The 21224-nt window shown below is 58.1% G+C and overlaps 1 protein-coding gene across 2 annotated transcripts in view; it reads left to right on the top strand.

Annotated features, from left to right (window-relative positions):
- Nucleotides 1-21224, top strand: part of LOC106894806 (metabotropic glutamate receptor 4) — a 53170-nt gene that overhangs the window by 21861 nt on the left and 10085 nt on the right. For both annotated transcript variants that reach the window (XM_014953736.1, XM_014953737.1), the window contains exons 4-9: nt 8453-8588; nt 10852-11006; nt 11313-11453; nt 16920-17120; nt 18131-18267; nt 18845-19780. In XM_014953736.1, coding sequence (XP_014809222.1) covers nt 8453-8588; nt 10852-11006; nt 11313-11453; nt 16920-17120; nt 18131-18267; nt 18845-19780 — 1706 coding nt within the window. The remainder of the gene's footprint in view (nt 1-8452; nt 8589-10851; nt 11007-11312; nt 11454-16919; nt 17121-18130; nt 18268-18844; nt 19781-21224) is intronic.

Raw genomic sequence — 21224 nt, 5'->3', positions numbered from 1 at the left:
TTATGCTGGGGGGAAAGAGCCAATCGACCCTGGGATCGGGGCGAGCATCTCCCCGCTCTCCTGCGGAACGGCGCTGCGCTTCATTTTTCATGCCAAGCCTGGAGCCTTCAGAGTCGGGTTTTATTTCCATCAGGCAATAATGCTCATTGCTGTAGTTAGCAGTTAGCATTCAAGCTGTTTGCTTTCTGATGCATTATCTACTTGACCTTCAGTTTCAATTTTTAGTGAAGCCTCGTGTTAAAGCCGTCGCTGTTGCGGTGGAAAGTGTTTCTGCTCGAGGCACAAACCGACCCCTCCACTGGTGGGGGGGGAAGAAACTCACCCTGGGGACAGGTTATTCCTGCAGCTGGGGCTGGCCCTGGGCTACCGAGACAGACATGGGTGGGCCATTATGTCCTACATATTGCAATTACTCTGGCAATTACACTGTTGGCCCCTGGCGATTGCTGGTGGTGGCACCAATGGCTGGAGAGTCCTTATTTGTGAGTGAAGGTTTTTTTGGGTGCTGGCACTGCAAAGATGCTGTGTCTGCAAAGGATGAGTTTCCTTTGGCCATATTTAAGTGTTTTAAGTGCTCCCCCAAAGCCTCCTGCAAAGGCAGTGGGTGTCAGCGGGTGTCCCCATCCCGTCTGGTGCGGGGTCCCCCCACGGCCCTGACCCATGGTGTTTCGTTGGACGGACAGACCCCTCCGCAGCCCTTTGGCTCCGCGTGCGCTGACATCTCTGCTGCCGCCGAGCTCTTGGGGATGAAGTATTAGATTTATGCTGATGTAATTTAGCTGGTGAGCGCAGCACGTTATGGCGCGCGTCGGAATGTGCAGCGCTTGGTTTTGTGAAGAGGGTAATATTTCCAGCCGAACGCAGGACTCCTTAGTCATGTGTCTGGATCAATTTTACTCTGTCATTTCTGCCCCCACCCCCCCGCATTGTTTCATCCTTGGCTGAGTTTTCTATATTTTTAGTTAAGAGGCTGATACATATTTGTGATGCATTTGTTCATCCCCATGTGACATTCATGGCTGTCTTTCTGGTTTTAGCTGGGTTCATTACTTTTGGTTGATGCATCAGGATGTCACCCCCAAAAAGCCGCTCCCATGTCTTAAGGCATCAACGAGCATCAAATATGACTTTGCAGCAGATTTGTCTACTCAAACCTGGAGGTTGTGAACCCTGGTTATTTGCTGGCCTTGGGGACTGTCCCATCCTGTGCCCAGTGGATGCCATCCCCGTGGGACGGCCGGGATGGGTGGGAGGATGGTGCTGGTGGGTACCCCCTCTCCCCGGGACACCCCAGTGCTGTTTGCAGGGAGTTTCCCCCTCCATCAAAGTGTGGAGGAGTGAGAGTGAGTGACCTTCACCCCGTGGCAGGAGGTGTGACGAGCAGCAGGACAGAGCAGGGCTGGCCATCCCGCTCCCTGTCACCCCCCCAGGACAGAGCAGGGCTGGCCATCCCGCTCCCCATCATCCCCCCCAGGACGGCGGTTCCTGCGCAGTCAGCACTCAATTACCGCCGCTCACTGGAGGGCTGGGATCTGCTGCCAGCGTCTCGGTGCTCCAGCCAAATCCTCCCATTCAGCAGCCGCCACGGAGCTGCGTGTGTTTCTGTGGCACGACGCCGAGAGCCTGAAGAGTCCCAGCTCTGCGGGAAGGCTGGGTTTGGGTGACTCTTTTCCTGCGGGTGTTTTCTGGCTGATAACGCTGAGGGTGGTGGCGTCTCTTCTCCCCCCGGGGCAATCTCTGAGCAAGTCCTCTCACAACGTGGCTCAGGAAAGGTCCCTGGCACCCATGGGACAAAATCCCAAAATACTGATCCCCTGAGTTTCTGTGCTGGTCTCTGTCATCCCATCCCCTGCCTAAAAATCAGCGCCCAGCTCTTGCTGGATGTGGTGCCTCTTTGTGCTGGAGGGACAGGTCTGGTCATTGAGGCTCTGCTGCCAGCACCACTTTGGGTCCTGAAACTCTTTCAGGCTCCTTGAAGGCAGAAACCTTTCTGTCTTGAAGGCAGAATCCATTTCCTGGGATATTTTCCTATTTCTTTCTCCCCCACCACTTCTTTTTGCTACTGTCCACAGTGTGTAACCCAATAGAGCCTGAAGGGAGTTGTGCCTCAGTTTCCCCACCTAAAAACTTTCCCTGCCCTCAAGCTGGGAATGCAAAGTGTCCTGCGGGCTGAGACTGGGGAGAGCCAGAGCTGGACTGGGGCTGCTGGGCTGGGAAAATGCTCCCTCCAGCCCCCAGGGCTCTCTGAAATCTGTCTGTAAATAATGCTGCTCTTCACTCTGCTCCCTCTTTTCCTGTCTCCAGCGCTCCCTTTGTGTGGGGGGAGCGGGGAGGGAGGCGAGCGGGGCCGGACAAAGAGGAGCTATTAGTTGTGGTTGAGTCTCTGGCTCGGAGCCCAAACCTGGGCTTTGGAGGCAGCCCGAGTCGATATCTTGCTCTCTAATATTTTCCGTGGGTGTTCGGGGGGTGCCCGTGGGGTGGTGACCCGGGATGGGTCGTGCCAGGCAAACACTGGTGGCTCTGTGGAGCTCCCAGCAAGGTCCAGCCTCAGATAGGGCTGGGTCTCCCATCTCACCCCAGGGGATCGGTGAAGCAGAGATTAGGGGGGACGAGCTAAATCATTATGATAAATGAAGGGAAAAGCTTTCAGGGCTCATCTGGCACATCAAGCCCCAGCTCCTGGAGTCTTGGGATGGGTGGGGGTCTCTGCTGCAGAGAATAAACTCTGACTGCAGAGTGATGCTCCCTTTGCAGAGCAGTAGATGGGGGAAAGACTGCAACATCTTGCTAGAAACATCCCCCCAAATCCCCAAGTCTCTTCTCCGTTCAGGGCTGGAGGAGGGTGAGGGGGCAGGAGAAAGAGGCCAGGGAGCAGCTCACCCGCAGAGGGGCTGCAGGAGCTGGGGGGGCTTGACTCACCTGAGCCCCTCTTTAGGTCTTTAGCAGAAGATCCTTCCCATGGACACTGTGGTGTTATTACCTAAGTGAGAAACTTGAATTTTCTGCTCCCTGGCATCCCGCCAGAGGCCCTGGGTTTGAGCTGAAGACTTGCTTTCCACTCCCCCCCACTTCTTTTCCCCATTGCAAATTCATTAATTACTGCTTTAGCCCGGCAAGGCAGGCAGCTGAAAAGCAGGCGCAAATTGCTCAGATTCATAATGTCTGATGAGATTTCAAAACACTGAAGAGCGGCAGCAGTTGAGCCGGTTCCAGGGACGAGGCAGGCGGCAAGTGCCAGGAGCCTGCGGTGACGGGGACGCGTGATGCGGGGCCCGGGGCACCGAGAGGGACCCGCCACCCCCGGGGGGGGACAGGGCTGTGAAAACATGGGGCTTGGGGAGCTGCCATTACTGCCTGCCCTGCATGCCCAGGAGGGAAGGGGAGAGATGCCCACCTTGCAGTGAGGTGCACAAGGAGATACGGCTGCACCAGGGGATGTGTTGGGGCTGGTTTTGGGTCACTGGCCACACCAGGGGATGCGTTGGGGCTGGTTTTGGGTCACTGGCTGCACCAGGGGATGCATTGGGGCTGGTTTTGGGTCACAAAGGCAGGTTGGTGTCCCCAAGCACACCCGAGAGGGTAGCAGAGGTGCTTTGCCAGCAGTGGGGCTGGGACGGGTGGGATATGCAGCCTTCGTGCTGGATGATGTGGGTATTGCTCTCATTAGGGCTCTGCCACAACGAAGGAGGGTTTAGAGCCGTGTGATGGGACCTGGGACACGTCGCTGGTTCCTGCTGTGGCACAGGGCCCTTTCCCCATCATCATCTCCAGCCTGGCTTGTGTGTGGTGCCCATGGGGTGTGGGGAGCCTTCTCCAGACTGCAAAGCCACTTGTTGCTGTGGTGTTGAGGATGGATGGGTGGACAGATGGACGGGTGGGTGGATGGATGGACGGTGCAAACCCTGACCTGTGCAGGACAACCCCTGCTCTGTGATTAGAGCAACGTGCACCGGTCCTGGGGTGGCACCAGGGGCTTTGCCTCTGCGAGGCCACAGAGCCCTGTCCCTAATGACTTCTCCTCTAATGAGTTGGCTCCTGGAGGCTTTGAAGTGACATGAATAATGAATCCTGGGGCAGGGGAGCAGCCAGCCGCTCGCCAATTAAGACTCTGGGCTTGGGAATCTCATTAGGTGGCTGGGGTTAGGCAGGGGAGGCCAGGGGCTCGCAGGGGAGCCGTGTAGGTGCCCATCACAGAAGCAGGGCTGTGCAGAGCCCCAGCCCCTCCTCGGGGTGCCCGGGGCTGCCCACCCGGGGAGCACATCGTGGTGGGGGGGACATGTGTGTGACTGTTCCCAGTGTGGCTGAGCTGGACCCCTGCTCACCCAGTGCTTCGCAGCCGCCGGCTCCGCGGGGAGCCCCGGCAGAGCCCTCCCTGATTGATGGTGTACGGGAGCGCCAGCAAAAAGCTTATTATCTACCTGCAATCAAGAGGGCACTTCAGCATCGCGCTTCCCAGAGCAGCTGCGCTCCCACCGAGCCCGTAATGGTGGAGATTAAACCCTGACCTGTGTTTGACAACACGCGTTAACCCCACCTTAATGAGGAGAGTCCCCGGGGCCCCTGGTGAGCAGCCGGCGGAGCTGGGGGGATGCTGGGGGGGGGAGGCTGAGATCCCGCCGGGCTGGGGGTGATGCCAGTGGGAGGGATGCGGCCGTGGGCTTGAGGATGGTGCAGGCAGCGGTTTGCTCCCAGTTTGCTCCCAGTTTGCCCTGCCCGGGGTGGGGGTGATGTGCCGGCAGGCAAGTTTTGCAGGGTTGGGGTGGGTGCGTGGGGCTGTTGGGTGGCGCTGGGTGCAGCCCCCCGTGATTTTGCCTCTGGGGCTGAGGTGGGACTCGGGTGCAGACACGTCCCCACAGGGGGACCCCTGGCAGGGGGTGGGTTGTTTGCTGGGGGATGAGCATCTCTGCCTGGGTGAGACGGGGTGGCTGCTGCCCGTTAACCGGGGTGGCTCGTTACAGCAGCTCTGGCAGGCGGCAGAGAACGGGCTGCGAGCGGCAGTGCCGGGCACGCTTGGCCACCCCCCCTAATTACCTCCCCACCATTTCACCCTCCCCGTCGGTCTCCGCTTCCCCGGATGCGGCTGCTGAATATTTCATCCTTGGCTCTTGCAGCAGCCTCCCTGCAAAGCTGCTGGCTCTGCCTCCGTGGGACCGGGCTGCCACCGCTGCGGGGGCTTGGGCCAGGAACCAAAACCTGCTCCAGGTGCTCCCGGACCCTGGGGCTGCAGCTCTGGGTACCTGGTTGCTGCCCCAGCCCGTGGGAGGTTTGGAAATGGGCTTGGAGTTGGGTTTTGAAGGGTATTTTTTGCTGCAAACGCCCTGCATCCTGTGCTGCCATCCGGCAGGGATGGTGTGCACTGGATCTCATCTCAGCATCCTTACATTGGCTGCAGGTCTCCAAGCTGTGTCCAGCAGCTGGTGGTGGGATGGTGCCCCAGTCCTGGAGGCTTTCCCCACTTTTCCTGCTCCTCTTTGGTCCTTTTCCAAAGCTGGAAGAGGGAAGGGGTCCTCATTATCACCTCCTGCCTCCTCCCAGAGCCAGACCCTGGCCCAGGTCAGGGAGTGATCCGCAGGAGGAGGGAGAGCAGCCGCCTCCTCCCCGTCGCCGCCGCCTCCTCGCTTTGATTTCTTGCTTTAAAGGAGTGTTTTGACTAAATAGATTTTTGTGCGAAGGCGGTAGGAGCATCGCTTGGCAAACCCCCCCTGCTCGCCGGGGCGCCCGGGGGCCATGAATAATGCAGGGGCTGAGAGCCAGGGCTGCTGGAGGTGAGTGGGGCTGCCCCGAAACGCGCAGCTCTGCCCACCCCAGCCACCTGCCCCTGACCCCCCGACCTCTTTTTTTTCATTATTAAAAAGATTTCATTAATTAAGAAGGATAAAAACGTCAGGCAGTGCTGTCAACATTGGTGCATGGGCTGGAGGAGGGTGCTGTGGGAAAGTGGGGCTCCCCGACCCCCTGAGAGCTTTCAGCTGGGCTAGTTTTGTGCTATTTTTAAGCCTGGAGAGTCCAAATGAGCTGGAGTAAACTGTAGGGCCCAGGCGGTGCAGACAGGGGTTGCAGATATCTGTGTCCATCCTTGAGACGGTTTTCTCCCAGCATTCAGCCACTTTTTTGGGTCCCATCACCTCTTTCCCCTCCCGCTGGCCTGGCTCTGTCCCCCTCGTGTGCTCCGTGCTCTCCATCCCCTGTGCTAATAAGGGCTTCATTACGTCCTAATTGCCTGTATCCCATTTTTGTTACATTCCTCGTTAGTTTGATTTAACAGAGCTGCTGAGTAACTTGGTCATTTCTGAATTGCCATCGATTTAGTCTCTTTTCTTATTTATTTATGGGCCCATCTCCTCTGCCTCCCCCCCTTCCCATGCCTGCGAGAAGACGGGCCCTGCCATCAGCTCACCCAAGGCCACGTCCTGGGGATGCTCAAGGTGGCTGCTCAGGGCGAGGGGAATAAAACACTGGTGGAGGACCCCAACGCTAAGCCTTGCTGGTATCAAAGCTGGGTTTGCTCAGGCCGTGCTGGGAAGGGGCTGGTGCTGTGTGCCCAGTTCCCCCAGTGTCCCTGTGCCACACGCTCGGGGACACCCACACGTGCAGGGACACACATCATGGTGGGACGTGTGTCATGGCGTGTACCTTCCTTCCCATGCTCCTGTGAGCCTGGAGCAGAGCACAGGATCCTCGCAGTGTTGGTGCCCGGTGGCATGTGGGTGCGTGCGTGTGCCAGCCCCCTTGCGTGTGTATGCCCACCCGACTGTGCCAGGGCTTTTGGAAGGCTCTCGTGTTTGCAAACTGCTGCTTTTGTTGTGTTTTCGCTTTTTATTGCCATGGAAACTGTAATTAAGCTGCCCTGGCTCCTGAGCCGGAGCCCTGCTCTCTGGCAGCGCGGCCGGTGCCATCCTGGCCTGTTGGGGGGCTCGGCGGTGCCGGGGGCTCGGTGGCGCTGGGGGGGCTGAGTGCCCCCCGGGCAGGGACGTGCCCGTCCTGCCGGCGCTGCCTGCTGCCGCCCGTCCTGCCTGGCTGATCTGTCTGTCCGGGAGCCTGTTTATCCAACTCCCTCCTCTCCATCCATCTGGCTCCCCATATGGGAAACAAACAGCGAATTGGCCCAATTTCTTACTGTAGAGGAAAAAAAACCCAACAAACCCTGATAAACCCCCCCCCTCTCCATGGCTGGGGTGCTGGGGGCGGGTGAAGCCCCCCCAGCCTGCGGGGGTCTGCTGGGGGATGCTGTTATCCCCATCCCTGCGACCTCCCTCGCTGCTGCTCGGCACCCACCAGATCCCCCCTACCCCTCAGTCATTAAGCTGCAAAGGGCCAAATTACCCCAATTTTCCTCCAGCTGGGCAGGAGGGAGCGAACCCTCCCATCCCTGAGGCCTCCACCTCGGTCCCTGTCCCCATCCTGCCCCTGCTCCTCTCCAGGGCCATGAGCTGGGAAATCTCTCCCTGCCACCGTGTGCTAATTACTCTGACCTTTGCTTAAGCGGGGATCTTTTAGTGGCAGGCGAGGTATCAGCCGTGTCATTTACTATGCAAATTGAGACCATCAATTACATCCAGGAGGTCCCGCAATGTTTAATTTTCTCTCCCGTCTCTCTCTTTATTGGCATCTGCAAAAATGCAGGAGCAGGAGGGCTCAGGCTTTTCAGAGCTGGAGGCTGGGAGCCCAGCAGCCCTGCGTGGGGACTCTTCCAATCGCCAGCTTCCGCTTGTCTCTTTTAATTTTAATTAGCTGCTTTTGCAGTTGCCCCGTGGAAAACTGGGCTGGGACCTCGGCCGGTGCCGCGGGGATGGGAATAAAAGCTTTTGCAGGGCCAGGGTGCTGTCTTGGGATGACGGGCTCATGCCGGGGCTGCAGCCCATCCTCTCCTCTTCCCATGGGCTCTTTTTACCAGAATTTGGCTGTTGCGTGTCCCAACGGCAAACCCAGTCCTGGGCTGGGGAGGGGCTGCTGCTTGGAACTGGCTGGAAAACCCCCTCCGAGCCTCCAGGATGGGACAGGGTGTCTGTTGGGGGGGGACACGGGGTGATGTGGTTGTGGTCGAGGTGACAGGTACCGAGAGGAGTGGGTGGAAGGTGGAGAGGAGCTACGGAGCTGCAGGATGGGGGGAAGGTGGTGGGATCGGGGGGAAGGTGGCGCAGAAGGGCTGAGCTTTTGGGGAGAGGAAGGAGGATGGCAGTGACCTGGGAGAGGAGGTGTAAGGGGAGAGCTCGAGTGCGTGCCCTGGGGGGGCCGGTGGCAGCCAAGGGGGCTCTGGGGCAGTGGTCTGTGGGGGGTGGCACCATGCCATGGGAGGTGACACGGTGCTGAGCCCCTCACTGGGGTGGGAGTGCAGCTGAGTTTGGGAGCCCCCCATTTGCCTGTTGCGGGGCTGAGGAGCTCTGGGAGAGGGGCTGTCCCTGGGAGCCGGGGACTGGCGGGGGTGTCTCAGTGCCAGGTCTCTGTGCCACAGGGGGGGTGTGCGTGGCCCAGTCCGTCAAGATCCCACGGGAGCCCAAGCCAGGAGAGTTTGACAAGATCATCCGCCGCCTCCTGGAGACCTCCCACGCACGGGCCGTCATCATCTTCGCTAACGAGGACGATATCAGGTGCGGAGGGGCCAGCCTGGCTGGGAGGGGAGAATTGGGGGTGTGTGTGTGTGTGTGAATGCACTTCAGGGCATCCCCACCGAGGCTGAACGCGTGCTCTGTGTGTGCTGCTGGCTGGGGATGCGGGATGCTGAGACAGGAGCTGGGCACTGCAGTGGGAGCCAACTGTGCCTGCAGCGTGTGGATGTGTCTGCAACGTGGTGCAGGTGTGTCACGCAGCGTGGCACGGACACATCTGTCGTGGGGAGAGGATTCTCCTCGCAGCGTGGCTCAGACACCTCTATGGTGGGGAGAGGATGCTCCTCGCAGCGTGGCACGGACATGTCTGCTGTGGGGACCCACCAGAGCTGACTCCAGCTTGGCCGCCTGGCACGTTGCTGCCATCAACTCACAGCGACACAGCGCTCAAACGAGGAAAAAAATCCGCTTTCTCTTGGCTTTGGAAACCCCCGCTGTCACAACCCGGCTGCTTCACGCCGCTCACGGGTGGCTCAGAGCTGGCGTGGGGCCTCGCTGAGCAGGATCCAGGCGCTGGTTCTGCTCTGCTGTGCAGCATCAGCCTCCAGCCTGGAAGATGAATGAGTCTAGGGGGGTCTTTTGGGGACTCCCCCCTTGCCACCCTGCCTGCCCGGCCAGGCCGTGCATGGAGGTGATGAGCTGCTCCGCAGGCGAAGAGACATCTTGCAGCTCCCGTTGTTTATGGAGCAGAATGATTCACATGGAACTACCCCTGATTTCCTAAGTATCTAATTTATTAATCAGCAAACATTATGTAAATGTGGGTAAACTGCGATTTTAAATCAGTTTACATCAGATGTGCAAACGCTCCGAGTTTCTTTTTTTCCTTCCTTAATAGAAATGTCTGCAAACCTGACATTTACGCGGGCGTGTGGTGAGAAACGGGGGATTTACCTCGCTGTGTAAATGGCAAGCCCCATTAACTGGGGTTTGTAAACATTTATCCACCCGAATGGGATTACATCCCATGATCGGCGGCTGATGCACACCCACCTTGTGCCGGGTAAGCGTGGATTGTCCCCCAGGACATGGGGACTGCTGTGATCCCCACCCTCACGTTGGCTTGGGCTCCGGAGCCGGGAAGATGCTGTGCAGGGCCGTGAAAGATCATCCTGGATGGAATTCCTGCCTGGATGGAATTCCTGCCCCGCTCAGATCGGGTGTAAATCACCAATTTTACGGGAATACCCTCCATTTTGCCCCAGGGAGATCCTGCCCCGCACAAAGACCGGGGGCAGCTGGAGATGCTGCTTGTGCTCGGAGCAGGAATGTGGGATTTACTGACCCCCCAGGAGCTTGGGGCGACCTGGGATGAGCACGGAGCAGCCGGCACGGCTCCCCGGCTGCTCGCTGGCCCTGCGGCTCCCGCAGCACGCCTGCCTCTTCCTCTCTTGTCTCCACTCTCTGCTTGTTTTTATTTTATTTCCTTATTACGCGTTTCAAACACCATCTGGACTTGAAATGATCAGCTCCCGACGGCGGGGGGTGAGTCACAAACCTGCCTCCTCGCTGCACGGGGAGCTGGGGAGAGGAAGCTGCCCTGGGCTCCGCTCCCACGGGGCTGGGGACACACAGGAGCCCCCGAGGGGACGGGGAGCTCTGGGAAAAGGGAGCCCGGAGGGGTCGGATCCGGGAAATGTCCCATCCACTACCGAGATTTTCTGAACTGGTTGATGCTGTTGGAGCATGTGAGTGTGTGAAGCTGAGTGTCTGGCCACCATGAGGGATGCTCGGCAGGATGGATGGCGTCTCCGCCTCCCCACTGCTGCTCAGCTCCCCAGTTCAGCCCAGCAGAGCCCAGTTTAGCTCTCGCCTGGGCACTGGCAGCACTGGCTGGATCTCTCCCGTGCCTGGCAATGCTGATCGGAGCTGGGAGCCCACGCGTGCTCTCCAGTGCTGCTGCTTTTCCTGCCTGCTGCGGCATAACCTGATTTCTCTTTTTTTTTTTCCTAATGTTGGGTAATTAAGGGGGAAATTCAATTACTAGTCAGCAAATATGCAAATGAGGTGAGAGAAGCAGCCTGTGTGCCCGGGCTGGGGAGGATGGAGGGTGTGGGAGCTGAGCACCACGGTTGGGTCTCACGTGTCCCTACGGACTGGGTTGTGCACGGTGCCAGCTGAGTGCCCGGAGCAGGAGATGGAAACAACGCTGAGCCCTTCCCTGTGCCAGTATCTCCACTTCTATGGGGCTGGACACAAAACCAGTGCCCTGGCGAGTGCCAGCGCCTGTTGCTTCTCTCTGCAGAAGGGTGCTGGAGGCGGCCAAGAGGGCGAACCAGACGGGCCACTTCATCTGGATGGGCTCCGACAGCTGGGGCTCCAAAATCTCCCCCGTCCTGCACCTGGAGGAGGTGGCCGAGGGCTCCGTCACCATCCTGCCCAAGCGGGTCTCCGTCAAAGGTAGGGCTGTGCTCGGTGGGTTCCCTCAGTTTCCCCCTGGGTTGGCTGTCCCCTCCCGATGGCATCCCCTTTCTGCAAGGTTTTGGCTGTGAAAGGCACTGTATTTTGTAATGGGTCTTTCCTGAGTGGGTTTTCCAGCTGCAGCTTTGCCCAGGTGGCAGCTGGGGCACAAACCCACCGCGCTTTTTTGTGTCCCTACACCCCATCGCTCATGAGACCCTCCTTCCCCTCTGCCTGGGGAGTTTTTTGGGCCACGTTAAGCATCTCTCTGCCATCCCAGAGATTTGTCCCCTCTTCCCCGGGCAGGTTTCGACCGCTACTTCTCCAGCAGGACGCTGGACAACAACCGCCGAAACATCTGGTTCGCTGAGTTTTGGGAGGAAAATTTCCACTGCAAGCTGAGCCGGCACGCGCTGAAGAAGGGCAGCAGCATCAAGAAGTGCACCAGTAAGAGCTGTGGGGAGGCTGTGGGCTTGTGGCTGGGTTGTGAGTGTGGTTTATTTATGGTTTTTTTGGACTAAACATCAAAGCCAGGTGGGAATTTGGGGAAGGCTGGCGAAATGCCGGAGTTTCTGCAGCGTGGGGAACGTGGGCGATGAGGGCAACCTGGGTGATGCGGAGCCGCTCGCCTGTGCAGGCACTCGGGTGTCTGCTGGGCTTGTGATGGTGGTGGCTGGCTTAAAACTGGACTGGAGAATTGCCCAAAAAATGCTTTTGTGCACCCTGCTGTGCTGTGTGTGCTCCAGGAGGCCTGTGGAGCCTGCGTGGGTTGTGTGTGCGTGCAAAGGCACCGTCCCCGTGCAGAGCTCCCGGGGCTCTCCCTCTCACGCACGCTCCTTGCACTTCTCCTTTCCCTTGGCCTTGTCTTCTGTGGGCACAAAACCAGCCAGGATTGGGGGATTTGGGACTGAATTCGGCATTTTTTCGCAGCGCTTGGACAACTGCTTCTTCACAGAGTCACAGAATGGCAGGGGCTGGAAGGGGCCTCTGGACCATCCAGTCCAACACACTGCCAGGGTCACCCAGAGCAGGTCCCACAGGAACATGTCCAGGTGGGTCTGGAATATCTCCAGAGAAGGAGACTCCATACCTTCTCTGGGCAGCGTCTTCCAGGCCTCCGTCACCCTCAAAGTGACCCTCTTTCTCATTGTGTGCTTGGCAGAAGCACCACGGTCCCATGGAAGGCGTGAAGCCACCAGCGTGTCCTTGCTCCCTTGCAAACAGCTCCTCTGTCACCTGCTCGGGCTAGAAGAGGTGGTTGCAGAGCAATGTGGCCAGTTGATAGCGTGGGGTCAGGATGTGGCTCGTGCCCATGCTGGGAGGGAGGGTGCTGCCCCACGGGAGGGTGCAGGGGAGGTGAGGATCACCCCAGGACACGTGCTGGAGCAGGGTTTGCCCGTGTCTCCTTGCAAAGTGCCGATGTGCCCCCTGTGCCACTCCTGGCAGGGAACCTCATCCCAGCAGAGCCCCATCCCAGGTCCCCTCCTCATCCCCACACTGTGCGTTTTTAGCCATTTCCAGCTAAAAGAGACTTGTAGGGATTAAGGCAGTAAACAAGGCGACCAGGGGATCTGTCTTGCTGACAGCGCTGCTGCCGAGGTGATGGTTGGAGGCTCGAGGAGGTGACATGTTTACTGAGAGATGGGAGAGATTTAGAGCCTGCCTGGCACCGGCTGAAGACAGATAACGAGGCGGCAGCTCGCAGCCTGCCACGTGGCAGGACTTGGGGACATTTGCGCGTCCCCCTGTCCCCTTGGGAGGGATGTCTGTGGCAGCCGTGCTGTGCCAGCAGGAGGATGGACCCGGCCGTGCCTGGAAAGTTTGATCATTAAGGGTGGAGGTTTTTTTCCCCCCATTTCACCGCTGAGGATGAGGGGGATGGTGCTTCCACATCCTCTCCCTTGCAGGCAATCCCTAAATGATGACTTGGGGACAACTCTTTGTCCCCGCAAAGGCTTTCCAGCTTCTCCAAGTAGTCTCGTGGCCAATGCGTAGGTGTGAACTTGGCAAGCAGCAAGAGAACTTGCCTGTGGGCATGGCCTTGGGTAACCGAGAGTTTCTTATCGTTCCCGGTTGCATCAAAAAATCCCCCGGCACCAAGAAATGCATGAGCAGGTCCTGCAGATCGTTGATCTCTTCATCTTCATACTAATGTAGCATTTAAACAACCAATATTTCAGGGCCAAGGTATTAGTGGAGGCAGCTGAAACCATGGCATGGAAAATGTCCTAGGAACTGTCTTTAAATTATCTGAATTTGTCAGCAAATGAATTATCTCCTGAACGCTTGCTTGGCAGATAAACGGAGAGGGGAAATAACGCACCATGAAGCAAATAACCTGCCTGTGCAGATCCGTGAGCTCCTGTGCTCTGCTCGGCTTATGCAAATGTCCTGTTTGGGGCTGTTTCATAGAAGGAATCGTACCGACTTTCCCCATGAGCTTCAGGTTTGGGTACAGCCCCAAAACCACAGAGAAATACTGGCTTTTGCATCCCCAAAACCAAACTGAAGGGTCCCACCACTGAACAGGCAGCTCATGGCTCCTTTCATATACGGGAGAGCTGGGAGGAAGGTGATGGGTGAGGGCTGAGATGGGCACCAGGTTTTGGGGTGATTCTCACTGGCAGCTGCCCACATGAACCCCAAGACCATCCCTAGCACCCATCAGGATCTGCGTGCTCCATCCCCAGTTTGTCCTGCTGGGACCAGGATCGGGCCAGGACCTGTCTCCCAGTTGCTTTTGCAGCAGGATCTCCTCAGCATCCTTCCTCACCTCCAAGCTCCCTCCACCGGGCTGCGTCCCCAGCTCTCCCGGGTTGGGGGACCCTCCTGGGAGGTTCCTGGGGGACAGCCAGCCCCGGCTCCTGCTGGAAAGGATCCTGCCAGCCCCCTCTTCCTTAACAATTCACACACGTACGGATGCAGACGGAGAGGTGCTGGGGTGGAGGCGGAGGAGCTGATGGAGAGACAGGGGCAGGAGGATGGGGCACAGCTTGGGGCTGTGTCCCCCACCGTGATCCACTCGGGGACAGCAGGATGCTCCAAGGCCCTGTGGGCTGCTCTTTTTTTCCAGAAGAGCTAATTAATGGCCTTCGTTTAGCAGGGCTGGATGGTAACTCTGCTTTGAAGCAGGGCTGGGGATTTCTCTGCGCTCTCACCTCTGCGGATAGATGCAGAGCAGCAACGTGGGCGGAGGGGAGAGGAGCTTTTATTTGATTTTCCTTCTTTATTTGTGATTCTTCATATTCTTTTCCCTTTTTGTTTTGCTTCTCACCAGTCTCTTCTTAGTATGGGGTTGGATTTTTTTGTGCACTGGCTATTTTCCAGCACAGCGTGCCCCAGCCGGGCCAACGGGGGAGGATTTGCACTGCTCGCCTGGTTGTTAAGATGATAAAAGGCTCCTGTTGACCGAGGCCAGGTCTGAGCGGGCAGGAGCATCCTGGCAATGTCCTCTGCTTGGTTTTCCTTCGGATCCACCAGCTCTCCAAACGGGCACTGCCAGCCTCGCTGCAAGGGCAGCTCAAGCCCTCGGTGCAGAGAGCCCTTTGGAGCGGGGCACTGCCAGGGCAGTGCCTCACTGCAAGGGCAGCTCAAGCCCTCGTTGCAGAGAGCCCTTTGGAGCAAGCATCCCTCGTGGGGGGACAGTCCCCGCTCCCCGTAGGGGCTCAACCAGCCCAAATGTGTGGCGATGAGCACCCAGCACCCATGAGATTTGGGGATTCAGAGGTGACACTGTCCCCCAGCTTTCTGGAGCTGCTCTGTGAGTGATTTTGATTAACTCCTGCCGAAAGCCGGCGCCGGCGATGTGATGGGAATTGATGCTAATCCCGTCTCATCCACCGCTCGAGAAGATACCAGCGTCCGTCCTCCGAGGGGTGCCCGCGGAAGCTCATCACGCACTTGAAAATTAATTACCAGCCCTGTAGAATGATGCACGACCCTGCTATTATAATCAGCGGGGTCACATCCCGTTTGCGGCCTTAATCTGCTGCGAGTTTGTCGGAGATTTATTGTCGTCATGATGGGAAGGAGCCTCGGCTTTCTGCTCCGTGTTGAGCCTCTGTGCACCAGCAGAATTCCCGCCTGGAAAAAGCAGCTGGGGCTTGGGGCAGGGGGCTTCTCCCACCGCACTGGGCTGATGCCGCTCACTGCAAGCCAGAGGGATGTTTGGGAGGAAAAATCCAGCCTCCGCAGGCTGTGTTAGCACAGAGGGTTGTATTTTACTTGCTGGGACCTGTGTGGGATTTGAGGCGCCTGTGAGGAAGCCAAGGAGCCGGGAAGGGATGAGTCCTGGGTCCCGTGTGTCCCCTGGGCTCAGTGGTCGCTGCAGGGTGGCAGTGGGGCTGGGACACTCCTGTGGGCTCAGCTTCCCGGACAGTCTCTTACACCCTTTTCTTTTTTAATGGGTAATTATCTTGACAAGATAGAGTGGCTTGTCTGTGCCTTGAGAGATGAACGCAGGGAAAGGCCCAAAGTTGAGGGAGAAGATTAATAGCCCTTGTCAATAAGGTGGAAGAAAGGATAACTTGACGGGTTTCGCATGAGTAATCTCCACGTAGTCCAAAAGCATTTTTATAACTTTGAAGGATGGGCTATAAATTCGCCTCCTTGATATCATCTTTTCTCGTTGGTCAGTTCGCTATCAATTTGCTTTAGTGTCTTGTCAGTGGCACGTTCCTCTCTCTGTCCCGGCCCAGGGATGTCCCCGCTGGGCAGAGACCTGCTCCGCGTCCAGCGCTGCCTTCATCCCACCTTCCTGCAGCGTGGAGGGAGGGGATCAGTGTCCCCAGCCCGTCTCTGCCTTCTCTGTCCCCGTGTCCCCCTGCACAGGCTCCGTGCCCCGGTCCCCTGCAGTCACTGTAAAACCCCACCTTGCGTCATGGAGCATCGGTGGAGCCGGAATTAATTTTGGAAACCTTTGGATGGCTTTCTAGGATGCCTCTGCCTCTCCGGAGGGTAAAGGCAGTGCCTTGGGCTCCCTGAGGAACCCTCCTTGCCTTTGGCTGGTGCTGCAGGAGCAGTGGCCTGGCGGGGTGCCCGGCCGTGCCGCAGAGGCTGTGATGGAGGTGCAGAGGCCATGGCTCTCCGACGCGGCGTCGCCCCATGGGAGACTCTTTCTTAGCTGTAATTAACAGCGTGCTACATTAATCGGTGTCTTTTGCTAAATGATTAACATGTTTCTAGCCCCATTAAGGGCGGTTATGACAGTAGAGGCAGGCAGCTGTCACTGGTAATTACCAGATCCTTGCAGGATCCTGCAAGCTGGGGTGGCCGGGGAGGCTGCCGAGGGCTGTGGGGTCAGTGGGGTGGGTGGGTGGCAGGTGGTGACGAGGGGAACAGGGTGACAGGAGGCTTCAGGAATGTGATGGAGGACATAGAGCCAGTGATGGAGGACACGCAGCCAGTGATGGATGCTGCCTGGGTGGTCCCCTGACACCGCTGATAGACACGGAGTCGGTGGTGGCTCCTGGCCAGATGAAGGAGGTCAGCCCACGGGGGTGAGGATGGGACATCAATCACAGCCCAGCCTGCGTCCTACCTGGGAGCACGGGGATGTCCCATGGCACTGGGACATGATATCCCAAGGGCTTCTTGAAGCACAGCTGGGTGCCAGCACCCACAAATTGAGAACTACATTCCAGGGAGGTTTATTGGGTATTTCCCCCTTGAAAGTTTTTCTTGGCTGCACGTCACCCTCCTCCTGCCCACAGAGGCCAGCTCAAGAACCCCATAAACCTCTCGCTGGGACAGAGGTGCCCCGGCTGGCTGATGGGTTTGTAGTTTTGGGAGTGGGGTTGGAGATTCCAGCAGCTTCAGTCCAGAGTGGGCTTGTTTGCAAGGGTTTGGCTGCAGCAGAAGTGTCCCCGCGGGGATGGCAGGGAGGTGACATCCCTGCTGTACGTGTACCCGCAGACCGAGAGCGGATCGGCCAGGACTCCTCCTACGAGCAGGAAGGCAAGGTCCAGTTTGTCATCGACGCCGTCTACGCCATGGGACACGCTCTGCACAACATGCACAAGAACCTCTGCCCCGGCAAGGTGGGGCTGTGCCCCAGGATGGACCCTGTGGACGGCGTGGAGCTGCTCAAGTACATCCGCAACGTCAACTTCTCAGGTCTGTCCGTCCCCAGGGGCGTGGGGAGGAAGGGCTCCATGGGGCTGGGTGTCTCAGGTTGTCCCCATTATGGGCCATACAGCAGCACACATGATTTATTCGTGTTACTGGTTGGCACCCGCCGTGCTGCAAATGCTGGGTGGAAAGAATGGGTGGTTTTGCAGCAGATCAGCAGAGGAGGAGGAGGTCTGAGCTTCTACATCTCCTGGGAGCCTTTGGAGGGTAACCCGGCAGCGATCCTGCCCTCGCCCTGCTGTCCTCCCCCCTGCCACCTCCGGCTCAGGGCTGGCAGAGGTCCCACTGAATCACACGCTGTGTCCTCGTCCATCTCCAGGTCTCCCTTGGAAATGCATCTTTTGCTCTGCTCTCTCTCCTTAATAAACATTTTCTGTCTTGTCCTCCTTATTACTCCTATTTATCTCCACTCTGTGATCTCCCCTGCAATGTCTCTTTTATTTATTTTTCCTTCTTGCTTGGTTTTTCTCTTCCTTTCTTTCATTAGTGTTTATCTGCACAGTTCACTTGATTTAGCTTTAAAGCTGCTTCCTCCCCCTCCCTCCCCCACCCCTTTCTTAAAAGAAGCAGTAACCTGGCTGGTGTAACAGCACTCGGTGTCTGCCATCACCCAGTGAGCTCTGCCTCCTGCGGGGTCGCTGGGTTCATACTGTAAGGTCCTTGCACCAGTTTGGGGTTGGGATTGGTTTTCTTTTCCCCAATTGCTTCCTCCACCCTGTGCCTGCCCTGGCATCATCCTGGCAGCTTGTGGCACCCCCGGCAGGGAGAAACCTCACGCCAAGGGGGGAGCATCTGTAAGGTCCTTGCACCAGTTTGGGGTTGGGATTGGTTTTCTTTTCCCCAATTGCTTCCTCCACCCTGTGCCTGCCCTGGCATCATCCTGGCAGCTTGTGGCACCCCCGGCAGGGAGAAACCTCACGCCAAGGGGGGAGCATCAAACCAGAGCCCCCTTTGACACCCCGTGCTGTGGGTGCTGAGCCCTCCCTCTCTTCCAGGCATCGCTGGGACTCCCGTGACGTTCAACGAGAACGGAGACGCGCCGGGGCGTTACGACATCTACCAGTACCAGATCAGGAACTCCACTCCTGAGTACAAAGTCATCGGGCAATGGACCGACCACCTCCACCTAAAAGTAAGGCTGGGGGCTGGCTGGTGCCAGCAACGTGGCCGTGCCAAGGGGAAGGTCCTGCAGGTTTCTCCTGCACCTATCGAGGCCACGTAGGGTGTAGCAAACCTGGCTGGGAGCCAGAGGGCCCATGGGTGCAAAGTTAGGGAGCCCATGGGCGCAGTTAGGCAGCCAAATCTGTGGGGAGTCAGAGGGAAGGGTGTCCCCCGAGTACACACTTGTGGTTCAGCCATGGTGACCCACCATCAGCACGTGTGACCATACCCCACGGGCTCTGGGCATCCGACTTTGCAGCTCTGGTAAGGGAAGGAGAAGCCAGAAGAGAGCAGAGGGGATTTTTCCAGGGAAGGAGGGACTTTGGTTTGGGTTTTTGGTGTTGAATCTTCCCAAAAGGCCGATGGAGAGCTTCAGTGCCTCCCTATTCCCATGCTGGGTTGGGCTGGGGTCCTTCATGGGATGTACTGATGGGGCAAGGGGCTGGATCAGGGGGTGAGCAGGGGTACACCATCCCCCCATGCCCCAGGGATACCTGACAGATGCCCAGCTCGAGCGTCAGTGGGACTGGTGCCATCTCGCCCCGCAGGTGGAGAACATGCTGTGGCCAGGGGGTGGGAGCCAGCTCCCCAGCTCCATCTGCAGCCTGCCCTGCAAGCCGGGCGAGAGGAAGAAGCTGGTGAAGGGCATTCCCTGCTGCTGGCACTGCGAGCGCTGCGACGGCTACCAGTACCAGCTGGACGAGTTCCACTGCAAGCGCTGCCACTTCAACGAGCGGCCCAACGAGAACCACACCAGCTGCACCCCCATCCCCATCATCAAGCTGGAGTGGAGCTCGCCCTGGGCCGTGGTGCCCGTCTTCATCGCCATCGTGGGCATCATCGCTACCCTCTTTGTGGTGGTCACCTTCGTGCGCTACAACGATACGCCCATCGTCAAGGCGTCGGGGCGGGAGCTGAGCTATGTCCTGCTGACGGGCATCTTCCTCTGCTACGCCACCACCTTCCTCATGATCGCCGAGCCCGATCTGAGCACGTGCTCCTTGCGCCGCATCTTCCTGGGGCTCGGCATGAGCATCAGCTACGCCGCCCTGCTCACCAAGACCAACCGCATCTACCGCATCTTCGAGCAGGGCAAGAAGTCAGTGAGCGCCCCCCGGTTCATCAGCCCCGCTTCCCAGCTGGTCATCACCTTCAGCCTCATCTCGCTGCAGCTCGTGGGCGTCTGCATCTGGTTCATCGTGGACCCGTCCCACTCTGTCATTGACTACGAGGACCAGCGGACTACAAACCCCCACTTTGCCCGGGGCATCCTCAAATGTGACATTTCGGACCTCTCCCTCATCTGTTTGCTCGGGTACAGCATGCTTCTCATGGTCACCTGCACTGTGTACGCTATTAAGACCCGCGGGGTCCCGGAGACCTTTAATGAAGCCAAACCCATCGGGTTCACCATGTACACTACTTGCATTGTGTGGTTAGCCTTCATCCCTATATTTTTTGGGACATCGCAGTCGGCGGAAAAGGTAAGGGAGGAGGGGAGAGGTCTGGCTGGTGGCCCTGTGGGCTGCAAGGAAGGGGGCTGCAAGGGGCTGGTGTGTCCTAAAGCAAGGAAGGGCACTTCTCTGCTCTCCTGCTGGCTTGGGAATCGTGGTGGGAAGTGTTGGTTTGGAAACCTCTTACTTTACTTGGGAGCAGAAACCACTGCCTTCAACCCTGTTTTCCTTTTCCCATTTTCTGTGGTTTTCCTCACTCCTTCCTCCCTGGATTTCCTGTTTCATTTCCTCCTCTCCCTCTGGTTTGCTGTCCCCGTTGTCCCCATTGCCCCTCTCCAGACCGGGCAGCTGTGGGTGGCAGAGGCTGCTGCCCTGTGGGCTGGGGGAGGACGAGTCCCCAGGGCAGGTCCAGGTGCCTGGTGTCATTAACACCATTTCTGGATGGAAAAGGGACCAAGTGCTGCCCAGCCGGATTTTCCTCCTCTCCCTCTGGTTTGCTGTCCCCGTTGTCCCCATTGCCCCTCTCCAGACCGGGCAGCTGTGGGTGGCAGAGGCTGCTGCCCTGTGGGCTGGGGGAGGACGAGTCCCCAGGGCAGGTCCAGGTGCCTGGTGTCATTAGCACCATTTCTGGATGGAAAACGGACCTTTTCCTGGTGCTGAGTCAGTGCTGGAGGCTGGAGAGACGGACCTGCCCTCCGAAATCCCTGAGAGCTGGCAGGAGCGGAGGGCAAGGGCAAAGGAGAGGGAGCAGAGCAACCCCTTGGCATGTCCCCTCCCGTGCTGGGGTGGGTGGCAGCTTGTGGCTTCTCATTTGATTACTGTTTCACTGTGATTTTCATTAACACCTGTGTGGTTGGCAACGTGGCACTGGTGACAAATGGCCGGGCTGTGGCGGGCAGGGTGGCACGGAGCTGTGGGTCTCAGGGTGTGAGCATCCTCCTGCGACTCCGAACACGACGTTACACGCGGCGTAGACGGGGCCAGGCCGTGGTGGATTTGTGCTGTAAAACAACCTGTTTGTCTTCCTCTTCCTCCTGCTCGGCCCCCCGGGCTTGGCGTGGAGGGTGGTCCCAGTGCCAGTACCCGTGGGAGCGGGGCCAGCCCGGAGGAAGCTCCGTGCTCAAGTGAGAGGGAGAGAGAACAAAGAAGGAAAAAAAAATCTCATGAATGAGACCCAAATCCCCTCTGCCTGCCAGCCAAAACAAGAATCCTGCTTCTGTTAAATGCGAGCAGCTCACGCCTGCCAGCCCAGAGCTGCCTGTGACAAACAAACCTTGGTGTTGCTGTTCCCTGGGAATCCCCGGGGTGACCCACTGCCCGAATTCCTGCTCCGGCCCCATCACGACTGGGATAATGTCCCCCGAGTGTGTCCCCCGTGCTGCTGAGCTGCTGAAGGCACGGCTTTGGGAAACACCTATTGCAAAAGGGCTGGAGGTGGTTTGCTGAGAGCTCTTTTGCTGTGGACCTCGGAGTT

Source organism: Calidris pugnax, unplaced genomic scaffold (assembly GCF_001431845.1).
Source record: "Calidris pugnax isolate Ruff unplaced genomic scaffold, ASM143184v1 scaffold245, whole genome shotgun sequence".
Classification (NCBI taxonomy): Eukaryota; Metazoa; Chordata; class Aves; order Charadriiformes; family Scolopacidae; genus Calidris; species Calidris pugnax.
Note: the sequence above shows the minus strand (reverse complement) of the source record. Positions and strands in the feature narration are given on the sequence as shown.